This window comes from Podarcis raffonei, chromosome 2 (genome assembly GCF_027172205.1).
Source record: "Podarcis raffonei isolate rPodRaf1 chromosome 2, rPodRaf1.pri, whole genome shotgun sequence".
NCBI classification, from domain to species: Eukaryota; Metazoa; Chordata; class Lepidosauria; order Squamata; family Lacertidae; genus Podarcis; species Podarcis raffonei.
This window is the reverse complement of record NC_070603.1, coordinates 31742950-31764257: the sequence shown is the minus strand read 5'-3', so window position 1 is coordinate 31764257 and position 21308 is coordinate 31742950. Positions and strand designations below refer to the sequence as shown.

At 42.9% G+C, this 21308-nt stretch overlaps 1 protein-coding gene across 2 annotated transcripts in view; it reads right to left on the bottom strand.

Annotated features, from left to right (window-relative positions):
• DNAH17 (dynein axonemal heavy chain 17) overlaps window positions 1-21308 on the bottom strand; it is a 105792-nt gene that overhangs the window by 34590 nt on the left and 49894 nt on the right. For both annotated transcript variants that reach the window (XM_053375595.1, XM_053375596.1), the window contains 11 exons: window positions 20365-20647; window positions 19751-19924; window positions 18289-18496; window positions 10974-11139; window positions 9608-9710; window positions 9242-9389; window positions 9003-9094; window positions 6525-6686; window positions 5417-5581; window positions 4386-4577; window positions 1815-2081 (listed from right to left, as the gene is read on the bottom strand). In XM_053375595.1, the coding sequence (XP_053231570.1) occupies window positions 1815-2081; window positions 4386-4577; window positions 5417-5581; window positions 6525-6686; window positions 9003-9094; window positions 9242-9389; window positions 9608-9710; window positions 10974-11139; window positions 18289-18496; window positions 19751-19924; window positions 20365-20647 (1960 nt within the window). The remainder of the gene's footprint in view (window positions 1-1814; window positions 2082-4385; window positions 4578-5416; window positions 5582-6524; window positions 6687-9002; window positions 9095-9241; window positions 9390-9607; window positions 9711-10973; window positions 11140-18288; window positions 18497-19750; window positions 19925-20364; window positions 20648-21308) is intronic.

The window sequence follows — 21308 nt, the reverse complement described above, 5'->3', positions numbered from 1 at the left end:
AACTGCGTCCGTAAGGCAACCCATATCAGAAGTAGCTCTAAAACCTGAAAAAAAAGCTCAATGACTTTTCTGTCTGGGTTTTCATTTTCTGAAATATGGTAACCCTACAGTAGTTGAGCATTTGTTTTCCTCCCTCTGAGGTGTGGGGTAATGCCCCAGGACAAATGGGCTTGAGCATGCACAAACCATCCAGGGCAAATCCCCAGCTCTGTTTCATCAGCTGAAGAGAGGGGTGCAACCTAAGTCCAGTCAGCCACCAGGTTAAAAAGCCATTTTGCTACTCCTAGTGGCTATGCAGTGCAATTGAGGATCCCCTGGGCACTGGCAAAGCACAACACTTGAAGCACCTATAGCCTGTGTGGGATCTGGGAGCTGTGCCTTTGCATCTGTTGGGAGACTGAAAGTGATTTTAGGACACACCTCTTCTTTCATTGGATTTAGAGAGCTTGGGGGGGGAAAAACCTACCTAAGAAGAGAACTTCATAATGTTTCATTCTTCAGAATTTTATCATTACTTGCTCTTCCTCTGGAGCACGTCTTCACCTCAGTATGTGCTTTTAATAATATTTATTCTCCATTATAGGAAGACATACTTCAGAAGAAGCCCATTAAATATTATTTGTTTGCAGAGGAGCACCGTGGCAGGGAGAAGGAAAATCGGAACAAGCGCAGGAGGTTTGTCTCCTTTCACACACAAAGTGACCAGGGAAGAGAGACAAATTTAAAGAAAAGGAGAACACCCAAAACATAAGAATCTGGACCCTGCTAATTCAAAGCACCGGTTAAGTCACTCTGAGAAAAATCAGGGTAAATGGATACTAAATAATAGTGACTGCAGATCTGCAATGCATCCATCAATGGGGGCACAAAATAAGCCTCTTGGAGCAGGCCCTTTCAGCTGTTTCGACAACAGCAAAGGCCCAAAGCCTCAAACAGGAGCAAGACTTTGCCATGTGGATATTTACCACAGTAGCATGGACAATGACACATTTCAGAGGCTTTCATTCCTTTTATGAGATGATGTTCACTAAAGGCTCTCAGAAACAAGGCACAGAAACATTTGTATTAGGAAGGCCCCCCCCCCCACTTACATTTGAGGTCCTGTGGAAAGCAAATCCTTGTCATTTTCTACCCTTCATTTTTAAACTGTGATTTATTAAGTTCTGTGGTTAACAACAGAAGTATGTTTCTACGGCATGTGCTCGAACCACTGTAAGTATAATCTTTTGCAAATCCCATAATCTCCTGATGAGACAGACAAGCACCACTGGAAGGGCACTAGATGTGCAGCCTATGCCAGTGAATGCTTGCCCCCCCCCTTCCCACTGATAGCTGATGGAATGACTTGAAGTATCCTTCATTGTTACTGGCATCTGTTAATGCCAGCAATAGCTTCCCCCCCTGCCCCACTTCAGATATTCCTGGGTACTCCATTTAGGTCACGGTATTATAAAACAACGTTCCAAGACCTGCTTCAATTTTAGCATCAGATTCACTTCCTCTTGAGCCTTTCACCCCACATAAACAGTGCTGGCCTAGGACATTTTTGTGACTTGCACCAGAAACCCAAAGGCAGGGACTTTTCCTCCCAACACTTCCAAAAGGGACATTGCTTTATAAAGTCTTGCTGCACCGTTCAGCCACAAGTTCCTGCTTTCATCTTCCCAACACGCCCAACAGTGTGAATGGCAGAGATGGTACTTTAGTCTCAACCATACACACAGTCAAAATTTAGTATGTCCCTGTTGTACAAAGATTTTGGAATGAAAACAACCACAACCACCCTGTGTTCAGGAAGAAGGCGACCTTCTCACCTTCAGCTGCCGACGGACTTTGTCAATAAAGAACTTCCAGCAGTTTTCCCTAGTATCCTGCATGCCCATGGACTTCACTTGGGGCCTCATGGAGCTAATAATGTTTTCCACTTCATCATCCTGGAAGAGCCCTGGGATCTCACCAGATGCCAGGAGGTCATTAATCAACACCAAGAACTGCTCCTCAGCAACCTGCGAGTCCGTCATGAGGAACACGGTGGGGGTGTTCTTCACAGCAGATTTGATGTACTGGGAAGCCAAGTCAGCCTGGACCACAGAACAGACACATGTCAGTTTCTTACATTAAAAAAAAAGAGAGAGAAGACGCTTCCTTTTTTTTTTGAAGTGGAGTTATTCCTCTTAAAAGTTCCCAACACTGATATGGGAAAGAGGCAGCTTTCCTTTTGTGAAAGATGGACCACAAGAGGAAAAGCTAATCTTCAGATCTGTACGCCATTTTGGAAAGCCCTATTTGGGCCTTCTCTTCCCCACACAATTTCCAGAGCCTGTTGCCTCTGCCCATTCTACTGGGTTGGGAAGGTGAACCTCAGCACCACAGAGAGACTCTTCTGGAGGCTCCAGTGTGATATGGAATCCTGATCTTCCGGGGTTCTAAATCACATGGGGAGTCACCATGAGCCTAGCAGGCCCCCCCCCCACTGCAGAAGTTCACCTTCCCAACATCTGCGAGATGATGAAGCCGGTGACAGGGGTGGGGCCAACAGGCTTTGTTGCAGGGATGGCAATTTCAGTTTCTCTCAGGTTCTCATTTTTCCTGTTCAGTTCTCCACATCAGTTTGCATTAAAAAAACCCTCCAAAGTTCTCATGAAAATTTGTCAGCAATATCAGTGTGTATTTCTCCTGAAATGTATTTTTCTTTGTATGCAATTTTGTCTAATATACATTTTTTTGGCAAGCAATTTCCCCCATTACAATATATTTTGAAAGTTATGTTAAGGGGGGAAAAGCATTTATTCACACTTTCCCCTACTATATGCACTTTTGTACAGATTGTTTCGCTGGAGAACTGCTTCACAAAAGAAGTTCAAATTACGGTTCACACATTGTTTGGGTAAATGGGAATCAGATAGTTTTATCTTTTTAATTGCAAACTGAATCAACACCTCCCTCATCCTTACTGTGACCCCTTTATTTTGAACAAGATTCCTGAACAGAGCTACGGTCACACAGCCACATCTTTAAACTGCAGAAAGGGAGCAGCTGCAAGGATGCACTTCTTTGATCTGGGGCTCGTCTTGCCAAGTGTTTCCCTTGCCAGAGCGATTGCAGGGAGGAAACACAAACCAGCATATTCACTAGTGAACACTAGGTGCCACTCTTGCACTTCCCAAGCAGGCTGACACAATGGCAGGAGTTTCCTCTGTCTGCTGCTCAGTGTCAGAACACATACATTATACTACTACTACTACTAACAATAATAATAAAAAATATTTATACTCTGCCCTCCCCAGCCAGAGCTGGGCCCGGGCAGCTAACACCATTAAAATCACAGTAAAATAATAATAATAATAATATAAATATAAATATAAAATAAAATAAAATAAAAAAATCAATTTAAAATACAGGTTAAAATGCAATTTAAAATGCAGCCTCATTTTAAAAGTAGCCCATAGATCAAAACATGCATCTGACCAAAGAAGTTTGGAGAAGCGCAACGGCTGTCATAACACTAGAACCTATGCTTGGATACAGAACTGATGTGTGTTACCAAAGCTAAACATAGCCACTTATTCCCTCTCCGCCCCCGCTGAAAAGAAAACTACCACAGTGCACATACCTCAGATCACAATGTGGGGCAGAGGGACTGAGCAACCAGAGGTGTGTACAAAAAATACCCAGTCAGCTTTTTAAAAGGTTATGTTCCTCACTTGCACTTTCCTTGCTTGAAAAATATGTATGCAAGTTAGTCCCTGACTCAGCTCCATAGACATGGGAAGCCAAAGCAAATGATTCTAAGAATGAGACCAAGGTCAGTCCTCGGATGAGATGAGGTGAAGCAATTTGCCTCAGGTGGCAAATCTGCCACACACAACACCCCGCTGTTGCCAGCCCTGCCAGATTCGCCGCTGCCACAACACCTTTGCCCTTGCCATTGTATGGGAGCAGCCTTTGGCGAGGGTGCAATTGCAGTGGCGTGGCCAGTGGCAATAGGGCCATGGCGGCAAGGCAGGGAAGGGACGTTTTGCCTACAAAACCTCCCAGGCTGCATCTGAACAGAACTCTTCAGGCCACAAAACCGAAGGCCAAATCCTACAACCTTCTCTATGTGCAGCAGCTGCAGCGTTGACAGGCAGTCCATGTCTTGCCTTGCAGCCAATTTTAAAAATGTTCATGGCAGGCATAGAGTATGTATGAAGTGTTACTGTGCTAGGGCAACAGAGCGCTTTAATCCACTTTAACTGCACAAACCTAAGGTTCTCGCATGCACCTGAATCCCTCCTGCAAAATAACGACCAATCTAGAGGCATTCTGGGTATCAGGGATTTGGCACCAGTTATGGTTCTTTTTCTACTGGGACACCCCCTAGAGAAAACCACATTGCTTCTCACTTTGAGGTCTGGAATCCCATAGCCTTTCTTCAGTGTGATCTGAAACACATCCAAGGCGCTGATATAGGCTGCCAACCGAGACAGGCTCTGCTTGCCACTCCCTCCTACGCCCACTAGCAAAGCGTTCCCTCTGGGAGACTCTAAGATGCGATTGATCCTGCAGACGTGGGATACAGCATCATCAAACAGCACCTGCAACAGCCAAGGAAGGATTATTAATAGCACAGCCCACAATAATACAGAAGTCTAACATTATGGCCTATATACCAATCAATTTTAGCATGGATTTTATTAATATGGGCTACTTTGTTCAGCCCACAACTGATGCGTCCTGTCCTAATTTGTTATCTGGGTTTTTTGGAACAACAAATAGCGCACACTCCCCCCCCCCAACTTAAACATGATGTCCCTGTAGTTTTTTTGGATAAATGTTTCACAGCGCCATTTATCTTAGCTAATGCCCCACCTGACTATTTCCACCCTTACTGGTGCATTTCTCTTTTATAATTTTAAAATAACCACCTATTTACTCAACTCCACTGGAGCACACCATTTCTGCTCCTCTCCCACCCCCAACTTTGTACAACTCAGGACATTTTGCATTCAGAACTTCAATGGATTTAAGCTATTGACTGCAGGAATATGCTAAATCAGGGGTCAGCAAACTTTTTCAGCAGGGGGCCGGTCCATTGTCCCTCAGACCTTGTGGGGGGCCGGACTATATTCTGGAAAAAGAAAAGAAAAGAACGAATTCCTATGCCCCACAAATAACCCAGAGATGCATTTTAAATAAAAGCACACATTCCACTCATGTAAAAATACGCTGATTCCCCAGACCGTCCGTGGCCGGATTTAGAAGGCGATTGGACCGGATCCGGCCCCCGGGCCTTAGTTTGCCTATCCGTGCTAAATGAATGGTGGCAAGAACTTAAGACTACACCTTTAAGCCTAAGAGAAAGACCACCACCCCTTTCAGGACCAGCGTGGTAATTGCCATCTTCTCCCTGGGTTTTAGCTCCAGCTTCACTCACCAAATTCATCACTGCATTGACCTCGTTGTAGCTGTCCAGGGCTTCTGTAAGCAGCTTATTCAGAGACTGAATGTTAGAAACTGGGAGATACTTGGGATCGCCAATGCCCTGAGCAAAGTGGCAATAAATATTTGGCTTCGCAAAGACAACATTGTCACCCAGCTCCTGCAGAAAGGACAAACATAATCCCATAAGCTGCTTTTTACCTTTAAGGATGGCAAACATTTGGACTGGGTGCAAGTGTATGGGGGTGATGGGAGGGTCAGTCGCTGAACTCTGTGTTATCCCTCCATCTCTGCTACAGCAGCTAGTGCCTATTCGAAATGGTAACTGTGATATAGCTGTGATTTGGCATGAGGAAGGCAGGATGTCAGCAGATGATGCTGGATCAGCATCTGGACTCCTTGGGCAGCTGCCAGGGCCCCAGGGCCTTTCCTGGGCTCCCGTGAATTATTTTTCTAGCCTCACACTCGAAGCAGCAATCACTGGGACTAGCCACCCTTTAAATTCTCCACAATGGTGAAAATTTGGTGTTGGTGAAAATTTTTATAGGAGGCTTAGATCCCGCTGTCCAATGCCACTTGGGGTGCTGCCATCAAAGCCAGATAAGGTACCTAGATCCCATTGACAGAGAGGGGGGAAAGGGCCTTTTGTTCAGGGCTGCCTCAAATCAGGAGCCAGCCCTGGACATTTTCAAATGTTCTAGGATTCTTGTTTTAAGGAAGCCTATGCGGATTTGGATGAAGTTTCAAATAAGTTTGTTCCCAGTCATGCTTCTACTTATTACAGTGGTACCTCGGGTTAAGTACTTAATTCGTTCCGGAGATCCGTTCTTAACCTGAAGCTGTTCTTAACCTGAAGCACCACTTTAGCTAATGGGGCATCCTGCTGCTGCCGCGCCGCCGGAGCACGATTTCTGTTCTCATCCTGAAGCAAAGTTCTTAACCTGAGGTAATATTTCTGGGTTAGCAGAGTCTGTAACCTGAAGCGTATGTAACCCGAGGTACCACTGTAATATGGACCGGACTGCAGGTATCCCGGCAGAGCCCACATTCACCCTTGAATCTAGTGTATCAGCTGAAGAATGACAGAAGAATGACTACCCTACCTCAAAGAATTTTTTGCAAGTAGCCATCATGACCCGGCCAAAGCTCTCCTGATCTTTTTCCTCCACAAGTTTGTCACAGTAAACCCTTGTGGCTTCGTGCAGCCACAGTCGGACCAGGTCCACCGGCACTCGGAGGCATTCGGCCGTGGAGAAGAGAAGTCCCTGCCAAAGACAGAAAACGCTTCCAGCACTGGCTGCCTGGTCCCATAAGGCAACAGTGCTGCTTTCTGGCAAATGCGCTGCTGAAGCAAGCACAGGCAGCAGAGACTTCTGATGGCTTCAAGAAGCAGAGCCCTTCCATCTTGCTTATCCTCAACATGTTTGCGTTGCCCTCTTCTGCCCAGTGCAAACACTGTGATAAGCTATAAGGATTTCCCCCTATGTGACAGTTCAAATAATAATAATAAAAAAATAAATTTTATTTATACCCCGCCCTCCCCAGCCAGAGCCAGGCTCATGGCGGCTAACAACAGTAAAATTACAGTAAAAACATAATGGGGGGGACCCAATTTAAAATACAGGTTAAAATGCAATTTAAAATGCAGCCTCATCAAAACCATAAGGGGAGGGAAACATAAGGGTCAGACTGAGTCCAAACCAAAGGCCAGGCAGAAAAGCTCTGTCCTGCTGGTCCTGCGGAAAGATGTCAAGTCCCGCAGGGCCCTAGTCACTTGTGACAGAGCGTTCCACCAAGTTGGAGCCAGTACTGAAAAGGCCCTGGCCCTAGTTGCGACCAATCTAACCACCTTGCAACCTGGGACCTCCAAAATGTTGTCATTTGTGGACCTTAAGGTCTTCCGCGGGGCATACCAGGAGAGGTGGCCCCATAGGTACGTGGGTCCTAGGCCGACGTAGGTCCTAGGCCAAGTGCTTCCCAAAGGTGCTTACAGACGCAGATCCCACAAACCCAGAGGAATGCTATGAGAGGTATTGAGAGTGTGGGTTCTGCCTTCATTACTTAAAATGTCAGCATATAAAAGTTTACTATGGGAAGGAGCCCACCACCACCACCGCTGCTGCTACCTCTCTGGGGGGGAAATTACCAGGCCTTGGGGATGAAGTATTGGGAATTGTGGTTGCTTAGCAATGACAGTTATAACACACTCCAGTTTCTGAACCTGCTAGCATGGCCACACTGAGGTTGATGGGGCTAGAGAGGGAAGAATAGTCTCTGTGTGCTTGAGCATGCAAGTGTCTAGGTGAGTATACAATCCGACCATAACTGGAGGGCACCAGATAGGCTACCCTTGATTTAAAGGAATAGCACATGGCATATACCTTTTGGATAGCTCAGTTGGCTAGAGCATGGTGCTGATATTGCCAAGGTTGCAGGTTCGATCCCCATATGGGATAGCTGCATATTCCTGCATCACAGGGTTGGACCAGATGTTACTCAGGGTCCCGTCCAACTCTGCCCTTCTATGATTCTATGATTTGTGGGTCGTTATTCCCAAGACTGATTGGCTGGCATTTGGGCACTCTTTGCAGTGCTCCAGTCGCACAACGGAGTACCCGGCCCACTGCTCTGAATCTGACAAGTGCCATGGCAAAAGCAGCACTTCACTCGCCTGCCACAAAGCCACATTGTAACAAAACAAAGGGATCACTGAAAACTTGAGAAAGGAGGGACAACAACATGGATGGCAAGCTTTGCATTTCCAAGAAAGCTTGTTGTTCCCCAGGGCCCTTGTGTTTACGGCAGTTACATGGGTGTTAACAGATTGCATTTCCTTATGCCAGAACAGAACGCCTCGGGAAATGTCATACTGTATAAATTCACAATGGCTGTAAGAAGAACAGTCATGCTGAATCACGGAAGGAGGACTGCGAGCTGTAAAAGGCATGAACCGCTTCTGAAAGTGGAGATGATACGGGGAGAAAACAGAGGCAAGGCAGGGACACCTCTATATAAACATGACTTGCTGGAAGCTCTGTGGATCTCTCTTTCCCTATCCCTTTGAAATAGGTAGGGGAATAGGATGCAGGGGCAGAAGGCAATTGACTCAAGGATTCAGAAAGAGAGCAAAAGGGTTAGGAGGCAGTTACGCTCTGCATCCTACCATCCATGGGGCTCTTCACACTTCTCTGAGCAAGTTGGAAAGGCTAAGATGGGCCTCCCCTAGGATGCTGGTGAAGCAGCACATCGGTCTCAATCACCTTCAGCTTGAAATCAGCATGGCTAATACGGGTGGTCAGTCCTTGAGTCAAAATCCATTCCTTTCCCCTTCAGAAAGGAAGTAAGCCAGCATGGCTTTGGTTGGAGAGACCAATTTTGCTTGCCTTCCGTTTCCTAAGCTGGGTGTCCTCTGAGGACACAGGTATACTCTATAATGGCCTTAACAGACTAGATCCGCCGCCCCCCCCCACCGTCCCCAGCCAGTGGGACTATGTTTTGCCCACGCTATTCCTAGGGAATAGGGAAAGAGAAATCCACACTCATAGCAAAGTGCAAATCGCTATGCAGAAGTGACATTGTACCTGGAAGATGTTAGAAAGATCCCGGAGATTGAAAACGTAGTGGAATTTGATGGCCGTAGGAAGAAAGGTTGATGTGATTTTCTGATGCAAGGCTGTTGTGGAGAAATACAGCAGATATACATGAAAATGAGGGGCTGTTTGTGTGACTTGAACCTGAACTAGAAAACAGAGCAAAGAGAGGACAGTAATCATGGAAAGCATGAACCATGGCAAGGTTTTCTACTTTTGCAAGGGCTTACCTAGAGCTGCAGAAACAAGCTGTGAATGAATCTTTTGAACCACCATGGGGACAGTTCGGAGGGCCAAGTGCTGACCCAGGATGGTGCTGTAGATAGCCATAAGAGCATCTTGTCCTGGGAAACTCACCGCAAACACACAGAAATGTCGCTGCAACAAAAGGCATTCATGAAGATCAGGTTGGGCAGCACTCTCTTAAACAAAAGGGCACATTTTAATTCTCTAAAAGAAAGCCAAAAAACCCAGACACGATCTGCTTTTCTGCTTCCACTTGGGAAGAGGAGACCAAATCCAAAGAAGCAAACGTTGCAGGGGTGTAGCAGATGCCTTTGACCGAAACCCCTACAACAGGGGTCTTTGACAGGTACCTGGAGTCTCGAGTCAATGGTGAAGGATCCAGAAGTTGGATTCATACATGCAACATACTGGCAGTTGTGAATATCCTTCAGTGTCAGCTTGGTTCTGTCATACCTAACAGAAATAAGCAAGAAAGAGACACGATTCTGAGACGCAACTCTTGCACAAAGCTCCGTATCCACTTATATTTATGAAGTCTCATCTATCTTGCACGTACATTTATGGAAAATGAGGACAAAGGGCAAAATGAAGACTTCTTTTCATGACCTCCTCTCATTAAGAGAACACGAATGAGATTTTGAGAGATACATCAACTCTGTGGAAGCACAAGCTGGAGATTGTTCCCAAGGGAAGCATGATAGGATTTGAAGATCTACTTAGCTAATCTAATTTAGCTAATCCAGTGGAATCTCCACAGTGGTCATTTGCACACACTTTGCAGGAAGCGAACATTCAAACACTCTGTTTTCTCTAGATTACACTGGATTTTTATGTATTAAAACATCTACCCCAGACGAATAAAGGAAATAGAGCGAAGGGTGTGTGTCCAAGACCAGCCTGCATTTCCTGTCTTTGGCTGCAAGATGGCAACATTACCATGGCGTATGTTCATCCACTTCCGGAGAACACATGACTCCCTCATAATTATAAATATGCATGTACATGGTGTGTGTGTGTGTGTACACAAATGTATAAATATGTTGCACATTACTGGGTTAAGCACAATACTTTCTGAGTTCCGATTCCTTACTTAAGCCAAATGAAGATTTTGCAGGGCTGATGATATTCCTGCTTGGACACAGAAAGCCTAACTTATTTTCTTTTTGGGGGTATGTTGTGGGAACACCAAAGGGGTAGGCGGTAGAATTTGATACAATGTTACAAAAACAGATCTCGGTCCGACTCCTCTGGACTTGTTCAGAGGTCTACAGAAGCAGACATTTTACATTCTGCACATCTAATAATAGTGTGCTGTAACTCCCCCACAAAAGCCAGGTGTCCATCACAGAAATCTAGCCTTGTGTTGGACATGGTATACAAGGAAGCTACTTTTATTTTATTTTTTTGGAATATACTATATAGATTGGAGTTGAAGGTGTGGAGTCAGTTCAAAACAGAGAAAGTGTGAGAGCAAGACTTCAAAACTTTACAGTAAGAGGGTGGTGTCATGCTTGCATGTACCCACTTCTATTGCATATATTTAATTGCCTTTTGGATCGTCGTGATTCCAGAATCCCTGTCACAACCGAGATTACTAGTAGAAAATGAGAATGTCTTTTGGGTGTATATATGTAGCGCATGAAGTTCCACAACATTCAACTGTGCCATTCAAATATGCGTGTTGACCAGGAGTCACGTGACAAAGTGCATTCCTACCAGTGTCCATGGTCCATGTGTTGCCTGATTAACGTATGAGGAGCCACAGTGCCATATTTGTCAACTTCTGGCATGTTCATATCATCTATGAAGTAGATGAGTTTCTTGGTACCAGGGGGCCCAAAGTTCCTGCCGGATTTCTTCTCCAGGGGCTTCTCAAGAATAGCTGCATTAAAAAAAGAAGACCATGCAGAAACAAATGTCACAGGGTCTTATTCTGGCAATCAGGTAAAGCTTTCCTCAGCTCCATCCTGTTATAAAGGCAGCTCTAAGCATGCCTGTTCAAAAGTGAATAGCATGATAATGATGATGATGATGATGATGATGATGATGATAATGATGATGATAATAATAATAGTAATAATAATAATAATAATAATAATAATTTTGCTATTTATATGCTGCCCAACTAGCTGGGTTTCCCCAGCCACTCTGGCTGGCTTGCAGAATATATATAACATAATAATGCATCAAACATTATAATCGGATTTATGTGGGAAAGGCAGTCTTGTATCAGTGGGGAAGGAGAGATGATCTTACTGAGGGGGCAGGCAGCTTAGCCACACAAGACCCCCATGAGAACAGAAGCTGACTAGTTTGAAGGGAGAGTGGAGTAGCTCATGGACAGGCAGACCCATTTGAAGAGCTTTTCACATTAACACATCCAGGGTGAGGGAATGTGCATGGAGCACGGTGCAACAGATGATGGTGGAGGATGGCAGCACGACTGCAAATGTTGGCAGGCTTCGTCTTCTTTGCATAGAATGGAGAGGTTTGATCTTCTTGCAGTCCATGGGACTCTCAAGAGTCCCCTCCAGCACCATAATTCAAAAGCATTGATTCTTCAGCGATCAGCCTTCTTTATGGTCCAGCTCTCATTTCCATACATCACTACTGGGAATCCCTACAGAGAAGACTCCCTGGAAAAGACCCTGATGTTGGGAAAGCTTGAGGGCACAAGGAGAAGGGGACGACAGAGGACGAGATGGTTGGACAGTGTTCTCAAAGCTACCAGCATGAGTCCAGAGCACACCAGGCACTCCTATCTTCCTTTTTTTTTTATTTTATAAAATTTTTATTGGTTTTTCCACATATAATATAGAACAATACAAGAAACAAACACAAACAAACAAACATACAAACATGTATAATTTCATAGATTTTTTCATATACCCAATTTCAGCGACTTCCCCATGCCCCCCTTTTCTGCATCTCTATTTTAAAACTTTTTTTTCCAGCAACCCCTGATCCAAATTATTATTAATTCCTTTCTTTAACCTCTTTCTTTCCTCTTATCCAATCATTTATCGCTGCAAATCTGTTATGCTTTACCCAAGACATTTTAGCACTCAATAATTTTACAACTATTTTTAAGATAAAGTTTAAATTTCTTCCAATCTTCTTCCGCCGTCTCTTTCCCTTGGTCACGGATTCTGCTCGTCATCTCTGCTAGTCCCATATAATCGATCACCTTCGTCTGCCACTCTTCCAGTGTGGGTAGTTCTTGTGTCTTCCAATACTTTGCTAGTAGAACTCTCGCTGCTGTTGTAGCATACATAAAAAACATCCTATCTTTCTTTGACACCAATTGGCCTACCATGCCCAGGAGAAATGCCTCTGGTTTTTTATGAAAGGTACACTTAAGCACCTTCTTAATTTCATTATAGATCATTTCCCAGAAGGCCTTAATCCTTGGGCACGTCCACCAAAGGTGATAGAAAGTACCTTCAGTTTCATTGCATTTCCAACATTTATTATTGGGCGAATGATAAATTTTTGCCAGCTTGACTGGGGTCATGTACCACCTATAAATCATTTTCATAATATTTTCCCTTAAGGCATTACATGCCGTAAATTTTATACCGGTGGTCCATAACTGTTCCCAGTCAGCAAACATAATGTCATGACCAATGTCCTGTGCCCATTTAATCATAGCTGATTTAACCATTTCATCCTGTGTATTCCATTTCAGCAGCAAGTTGTACATTCTAGACAGATTCTTCGTATTGGGTTCTAACAATTCTGTTTCTAATTTTGACTTCTCCACCTGGAAGCCGATTTTCCTGTCCTGTTTAAAGACTTCATTTATCTGATAATAATGTAGCCAATCTCTTACTTTAAACTTCAATTTCTCATAACTCTGTAATTTCACATTTCCACCTTCTTGTTCTACAATTTCCCAATATTTTGGCCATTTAGATTCCATATTAAGTTTTTTAACTTCCTTAGCCTCCATTGGTGACAGCCACCTAGGGGTTTTATTTTCCAACAAATCTTTATACCGAATCCAAACATTGTATAATGCTTTCCTTACAATATGGTTTTTGAAGCTTTTATGGATTTTTACCTTGTCATACCATATATATGCATGCCAACCAAATCTATTATTGAACCCTTCTAGGTCCAAAATGTCTGTGTTCTCAAGAAGTAGCCAATCTTTCAGCCAGCAAAAAGCTGCTGCTTCATAGTAAAGCTTTAAGTCCGGCAGGGCAAACCCCCCTCTTTCTTTTGCATCAGTTAATATCTTAAATTTTATTCTGGGCTTTTTGCCCTGCCAGACAAATTTCGATATATCTTTCTGCCACTTCTTGAAACAATCCATTCTGTCCACAATCTGCAATGTTTGAAACAAAAACAGCATTCTTGGCAAAACATTCATCTTAATAACAGCAATTCGGCCTAACAAGGAAAGTCTCAAATTTGACCATATTTCCAAATCTTTCTTAATTTCTGTCCAGCATTTCTCATAATTGTCTTTAAATAAATTCACATTCTTAGTTGTTAAATTGACCCCTAGGTATTTCACCTTATTTGCTACCATTAATCCAGTTTCACTCTGAAACTTCTCTCTTTCCTCCACTGTTAAATTCTTTCCCAATACCTTTGTTTTTTGTTTATTTAACTTAAAACCTGCCACTCGACCAAAAGCTTGTATTGTCTCCAAAACTTTTTTTGTACTAGTGTCTGGCTCTTGCAAAGTTAAAACTAGATCATCTGCGAACGCTTTCAACTTGTATTGTTTAGCTCCGACCTGAATCCCTTTAACCAGCTGGTCACCTCTGATCATATTTAGTAAAACCTCCAGAACAGGTATAAAAAGTAGTGGGGATATTGGGCACCCCTGTCGTGTCCCTTTTTCAATAGCAATTTGTTCAGTAACCACGTTATTTACAATTAGTTTTGCTTTTTGTTCAGAATAAATTGCACCTATACCATTCTCAAAACCTTGGCCCACCCCCATTCCTTTGAGATTCTTTTTCATAAAACTCCAAGAAATATTGTCAAAGGCCTTCTCAGCGTCCACAAATATTAATACTGCCTTAGTGTTAATGTTATTCTCAAGTAGTTCCATAATGTCTATTATATTCCTCACATTGTCAGATAAGTGTCTTCCTGGGAGAAAGCCAGCCTGGTCTTTATGAATCTCACCCACCAAAACCCTCTTCAGTCTTTTTGCCAAAATGTCTGCAAAGATTTTGTAATCCACGTTAAGCAATGATATAGGGCGGTAGTTCTTAATTTGGTTCTTTTCCTTCTCAGATTTTGGTATAAGTGTAATATAAGCTTCTTTCCACGATTCAGGTGCCTTCTTCCCCTCTAAAATTTCATTACAGACTTCCTTAAACGGTTGAATCAACCAGTCTTTCAAAGCTTTGTAATATCTGGAAGTCAGGCCATCTGGTCCTGGAGATTTTCCCAATTTCATGTTTTGAATGGCTCCCTCTATTTCTTGCTCAGTTATTTTCTGGTTCAAAATCATTCTACTTTGATCAGATATTTTTTGTAGTCCATACTTTTTAAGAAATTCTTCCATCTCTTTTTCCTCCACCGGCCCTTGTGCATAAAGTTTCCTGAAATAACTCTGAAAGCAGTTTCTAATCTCATTTGGCCTAAAGATGTTCTTTCCTTCAACCTCTAGGCTTGTAACCGTGTTTAACTTTTGTCTCTTCTTCAATTGCCATGCCAGAAGTTTCCCACATTTGTCTGCCGATTCAAATGTCTTTTGTCTCATTTGCTTTATTTTCCATTCTATCTCCTGATTCATCAATTCCATATACTGTCTCTGGTAAAACTTTATTTCTCTTAAAATTTCATGAGACTTTGGCTTTGATCTCAATTTCTTTTCACCTTCTTTTATTTTTTCCAAAATTTTATTTTTCTTTTCATTCTGCCTCTTCTTTTTCAGGGTATTCTGCTGTATCAGAAATCCTCTCATAACCGCTTTACTTGCGTCCCAAATTGTTCTTTTTTCCACCTCTGTTTTCAGATTTATCTCAAAGTAGTCCTTAATAGATTTCTGGGCCTTTCTGTACACCTCTTCATCTCTAAATAGGGAGTCATTCATCCTCCATCTAAAGGAGCCAGCCGTTGTTGTGTTCATTTCCATCTTTACGGCGTTATGGTCGGAGCAAGTTTTTGGGCAGATTTCCACTTTCTTTATCTTAGGTGCCATTCCACTAGTTACCCAGATTTGATCAATTCTGGTCCAGGTCAATTTTGCTTCGGAGAAAAAAGTTCCCTCTCTCTCCAGAGGGTTTCTTGTTCTCCAAATGTCAATCAGGTCCATGTTATCTGTCATTTCAAAAAAAAGTCTTAGGTAGCCTCCCATCCTTGGAAACCACCTGTCTTAGTGCTTTATCCATATTTGTAGAGACCACTCCATTCATATCTCCCATCATGATTATATTATAATCCAAATAGTCCATTAATGTCTCATGTAGTTTCTTAAAGAACTCTGACTTCCCTTCATTCGGAGCATAAATCCCAATTATCAATAATTTTTCTCCTTGGACTTGTATTTCTATTGCCAAATATCTTCCTTGTTCATCTTTAAATATCAGCTTCGGGGCCAATTTTTCCTTAGCATAAATCACCACTCCTCTTTTTTTCACCTGATCTGATGAAATGAATTCCTGTCCCAGTCTTTTGTTAACAAGTAATTTTCTATGTGTTCTGGTCACGTGGGTTTCTTGCAAACAAATCAAATCCAATTGTTCCTTTTTTAAAATATGGAAAACCTCACGTCTTTTTCTGGGGAGGTTCAAACCGTTACAATTCCAGCTTAAAAATTGTAGAGCCATGTTGTTGCTTACTTTGTTGCTCCTCCAACTGCCCCCAGCAATTGTTCTTCCTTTGTTGGGGTCTGAAGTCCAAATGTCAAGTTCGATATATCCGCTAAGTCCTTAGCCTCAGTAGTCAGGTCCACCACTCCCTTCACCAGGTCTTCTTGATTTTTTTCCAGAAACTGTTCTTTATCTTGCACTGTTTTTATTTTAATTTTTTTCCCTTTATAATTAAAAGACAGGCCTTGAGGGTACTCCCATCTGTATATTATGTTGTTCTTCATCAACAAGGTGGTCAAATCCCTGTAGTAGGTTCTTACTTCCAAGATATATTTAGGAATATCCTTATAAATCTGAACAAAGGAGTCTTCAATCTCCAGAGATCTTTGATATTGTAAATTCAATATTTTATCTCTCTCCTCCTTAGATCTCAAAGTTATCAGGCAATCCCTTGGCTTCTTTTTATTCTGTCTTCTTCCCAGTCTGAAGGCCGTAACTATCTTGAATTCCTCCTCTTTCAAATTCACTTGCCAAAAATCCGAGAATTCTTTGGTGAGGTACTCTGCCAAACTGTCCTGCTCACTTTCTGGCACGGCTCTCAGTCTCAAGTTCCTCTCCTTTCTCTGAAGATCTATTAAGGACAGGGCAGCCTCATGTTCCTCTAGCTTTTTGCAAACAGGTTCTAATTTAACTTGCGTTGATTCGGCTATAGTTTTTGCCTCTTCAGCAGTCTTACGAATTGCAACATTTTCTTCAATTAATTTATTTATAGTCTCTGTATTAGATGCAACACTTTTAGTGTTCAGGTCAAGCTTCTCCGATAGCTCTGTTAATTGTTTAGAATTTTCTGTACCTTGTTTAGTCAAAGCCTCTAATGATTCATTAATTTTTATTAATGCTTGTGTCACTGTATCCATCCCTCTTTCCTGCCCTTCTACACCTGCAAGGGCTAGGCCTGATATGGAGCCTCTTCTCCTTTGTGCAATTTTTGTTTTTGCTCTTGTTTTTATCTCATCCTCTTGGCCTCTCATGTCCCAAGGTCGTTCCCACAAGAATTGTTTCCAAATGGAAAGCTCCACTAACTTATTCCTTACACTGTTAAATTTTCCCTCAGCCCTCTAGAGGGAGCGATTCACAGTTCAAAGTACAGGGAAACAAAGAAAAAGAAAGCGAAAAATGCAGGCACTCCTATCTTCCACTGCCTCCTGCAGTTTGGTCAAACTCATGCTGGTAGCTTCGAGAACACTATCCAACCATCTCGTCCTCTGTCGTCCCCTTCTCCTTGTGCCCTCCATCTTTCCCAACATCAGGGTCTTTTCCAGGGAGTCTTCTCTTCTCATGAGGTGGCCGAAGTATTGGAGCCTCAGCTTCACGATCTGTCCTTCCAGTGAGCACTCAGGGCTGATTTCCTTAAGAATGGATAGGTTTAATCTTCTTGCAGTCCATGGGACTCTCAAGAGTCTCCTCCAGAACCATAATTCAAAAGCATCAATTCTTTGGCGATCAGCCTTCTTTATGGTCCAGCTCTCACTTCCATACATCACTACTGGGAAAACCATAGCCGGGAGATAGGTAAAGGTAAAGGGTAAAGGGACCCCTGACCATTAGGTCCAGTTGTGGACAACTCTGGGGTTTTGGCGCTCATCTCGCTTTATTGGCTGAGGGAGCCGGCGTACAGCTGGTCATGTGGCCAGCATGACTAAGCCGCTTCTGGCGAACCAGAGCAGCACACAGAAACGCCATTTACCTTCCCGCCGGAGCGGTACCTATTTATCTACTTGCACTTCATGCTTTCGAACTGCTAGGTTGGCAGGAGCAGGGACCAGACAATGGGAGCTCACCCCGTCGCACGGATTCGAACCGCCGACCTTCTGATCGGCAAGTCCTAGGCTCTGTGGTTTAACCCACAGCGCCACCCGTGTCCCTAAGCTCTGTGGTTTAACCCACAGCGCCACCCGCGTCCCTAAGCTCTGTGGTTTAACCCACAGCGCCACCCACATCCCTAGGCTCTGTGGTTTAAACCCACAGCGCCACCTGCTGGGAGATACAAGGGTTCAAATCCCCACTTGGCCATGAAGCTCACTGGGTGTGATCTTGTTTCTCTCATCCTAACCTACGACACAGGATTGTTGTGAGGATAAAATGGGGAGAGAAAGAACTGTTGCCGCCACCTTCTGCTCCTTTCAGGAAAAAGGTGGGATATAAATGCAATAAAACAAACACACACACACACACACACACGGCCTCCTTACACTGCAGCATTGCTGAAGTTGTGTAGAAATTAAAGGGGACAGATTGCACCAAGTAATCATCTGTGTTGAGGGTGTCCAGCTTATCTACCATTAGCACTGACTTCCCAGTGCCTGCATTCCCAACTAGCATCACAGGCCATTTCTTTGCCATTAAGAGATCCATGAAATAGCGAATCCGGATGGTTTCTGTTGTGTGGACCATCGAGGCCTGCAAAAGCAGAATGAAAAGAAACTCCTTACAAAGTCTGAACAACATAAACCACATGGCTGAAGGCTCTCTCTGGCACAGTATTCCTTTGAAGACACAGTAAGGCAGAAGTGCATGGAAAATCGTTTCTCTGCAGTTTCATAAGAGTATATATTTAAAGAAGATGAATAAATGAGCAAATTAAGTTAATTTGGATATGATGAATATATTGAAAATAAATTTATGGAACCGCAGAAAAGAGGGGGAAGGAAATCAAGTTTTGTAATGTCAAAATGATTGTAAAATTAGTGAAATGTATAAACCTGAAAAATATAAATAATTTTAATAATGATAATAATAATAATAGGAAAATCATTCCCCCCCCCCATGGCTTTGCAACAGGACTCTTGTGAAGACCTCACAAGAAGCTACATCAGTAAATTCCTATCAGACCTAATAAATGTGATTTTAACAAGTGAGGTTGATTCATCACTGAGAGTTGTCTAGGGCTGCTATTTGGGCTCAGTGGAAATTCATAGGATTTCCTCTAGCACTGTAGGAATTCACTTATTTGTCTGAGGAATGACCAGATTAGTAGCAGTGGTTTTAATAACCGAGCTGCAAGGCTCAAATATGTAAATTACTCATGTGTGTCTACCTGCCACAAGGAATACTTTCATCTCAGTCTAACCCACCTCACAGGGTTGTTGTGAGGATAAACTGGGAGAGAGAGGACCGTATACACCACTTCCGTTGTCAGCTCCTTTAAGGGAAGCTAAAATATAAATGTAATAATAATAGAGCTCTGAAAAACCATACGTGATGCAGTTTTGTCCTTCTCCAGATGTAATTTTCTATGTCTTCTTATCCTTGCATGAATGAGCATTTGCCTCCCAACTGATGAACTGCAATGCTTCTGCACTGATGGCATGCCAGAAGCAAATTCCTGCATATGCCATGACTAGTAGCCACTGGTGAGGAAGGGAGTTACAACATGCAAGCCTCTTTTTGTTGTTGCCCCGTGCCTAAATAAGCATGTAAACAAGACTGAATACCTGAATCTGTGGGATGGAGCAGGAACCCTGTGACTTGAGGCAGACATATTGCTACATATATAAACCAAGAACACTCTTAGCATACACTTCCCACTCTTTACTGGGATATTGAGCTGATGCAGGAATTTTCCTCAGCACTGGTTTCTATTTTGTAGCACCATAGGGGAAAAGCAATTAAAATGAAATATGAACGGGAAGAAAAATGGGTTTTAGCCATTACCTGCAATGGGACGTCTGGATCCAACTCAAATACAGGCACTTTATCAGTCCAAGGCATGAACTTTTTCGTATCGGAGTCAATGTAATAGTCAAAAATAGTCCCCTGGGAAGGAAACTTGATGGTTTTAAACTCATTTACCCACCATTTGCTGAACTCCACACGATAGTCTACAAGCTGGTGAGGAAAAGAGGGACATTTAACATGCTTTTTATGGTTATTTGATCATAGATATACTAAGTGGCCACAGAGAATGTCAGAAACATAAAAAACGAATCCTATCAAAACCAAACAATTAAAAAAATGTGAATACAGACATGCTGCTTCCCTAAGAGAGAGTGATGTGGCTGGGGTTCCACACAGCTGTGCCCTCATGGGAAATGTGGCACTGACAAAGCACCAAGCAATCCAGGCAGGATGCACAGAAAGCAGATTTAAAAGGTTACCACAGCCACAAGGAAGCGATTTTTGGTGCCAGCCTTGTCATTGGGGTAGCGTTTGAAGAGGCATCTAGACAAATGGCCCCTGTGTACATAAATGCTGCTTAATGCACCACTGGGCAATAATACCCTGAAGGTATGGAAGCAGAACACAGTAATTTAAATTTCTAAAGGTACCTGATCTTGGAACATCGCTCCTCCAAAGGCCCAGAAACAAGCAAAGACAAAATAGAGCTCGTACAGCTCTTTGGAAGAATCTGGAGGCGTGTTGACTGGGGTTAAGAGGCATTCTAGAAGGTACAGGATCGTTTGTATCACCGTCACTTCAGGTACAGGCGTTATCTTCTTGAACCCAAACTTCAGCTTATCCAAACACGTGGGCAAGTATTTGTCAAACAGGATCATCAAATTGGCTTTTTCAGACTGTACTTCCCGACGCTCAATCCAGCTGCTCACCACTCTGTACGGTGATATAAAATTACTTATTCAATGTGATGCATTCTCTCATGCATGGAACATGCACGTTCTACATCAGGCAAGCATTATACCCCCTTCCTCTTACTTAAACTGCATCGTTTTCAGAGTGCAGAGGAACCATTTTCTTATTCGGCTGTTGGGCAACATGAAACATGCTTCCCTATTATAGACATGAGCCACATGTGTTCTAGGAAGTGAAGCACTGCATTTGTCTCCCTACAATTTCAGATCCTAACCTCCATTGTTTAATTCACCTTGCTGATATCCCATTGATGATGAAATTAAGGCCTCAGTAGATCTTTATTTTTCAGAACAAGAAAACATGAACCTGTGACATAACAAGAGCCCAATGGCTAGGGGAGGGTGTTTAGTGCTAGATTCAAATAATTTTCATGACTGAACCCAGTGCTCATAGGTAAGTCATAATCTTTAATCATCACAATAATTTTCCTACTTATAAAATGGTTTGAAGTAAGAAGGACTGCAAATTTCTTTATAATGGGAAACGTGTTATTTATTCATTGCATCCCTTTCATGATGGTTTACAATTAAAAAAAACAACCCCAAAGCTCCTCCAGATGCCCTTTTTTCAGCATTCTTCCTGATCTGCTTGTGCAAAACTTGCTTGTGAGGTGTTTATTGAT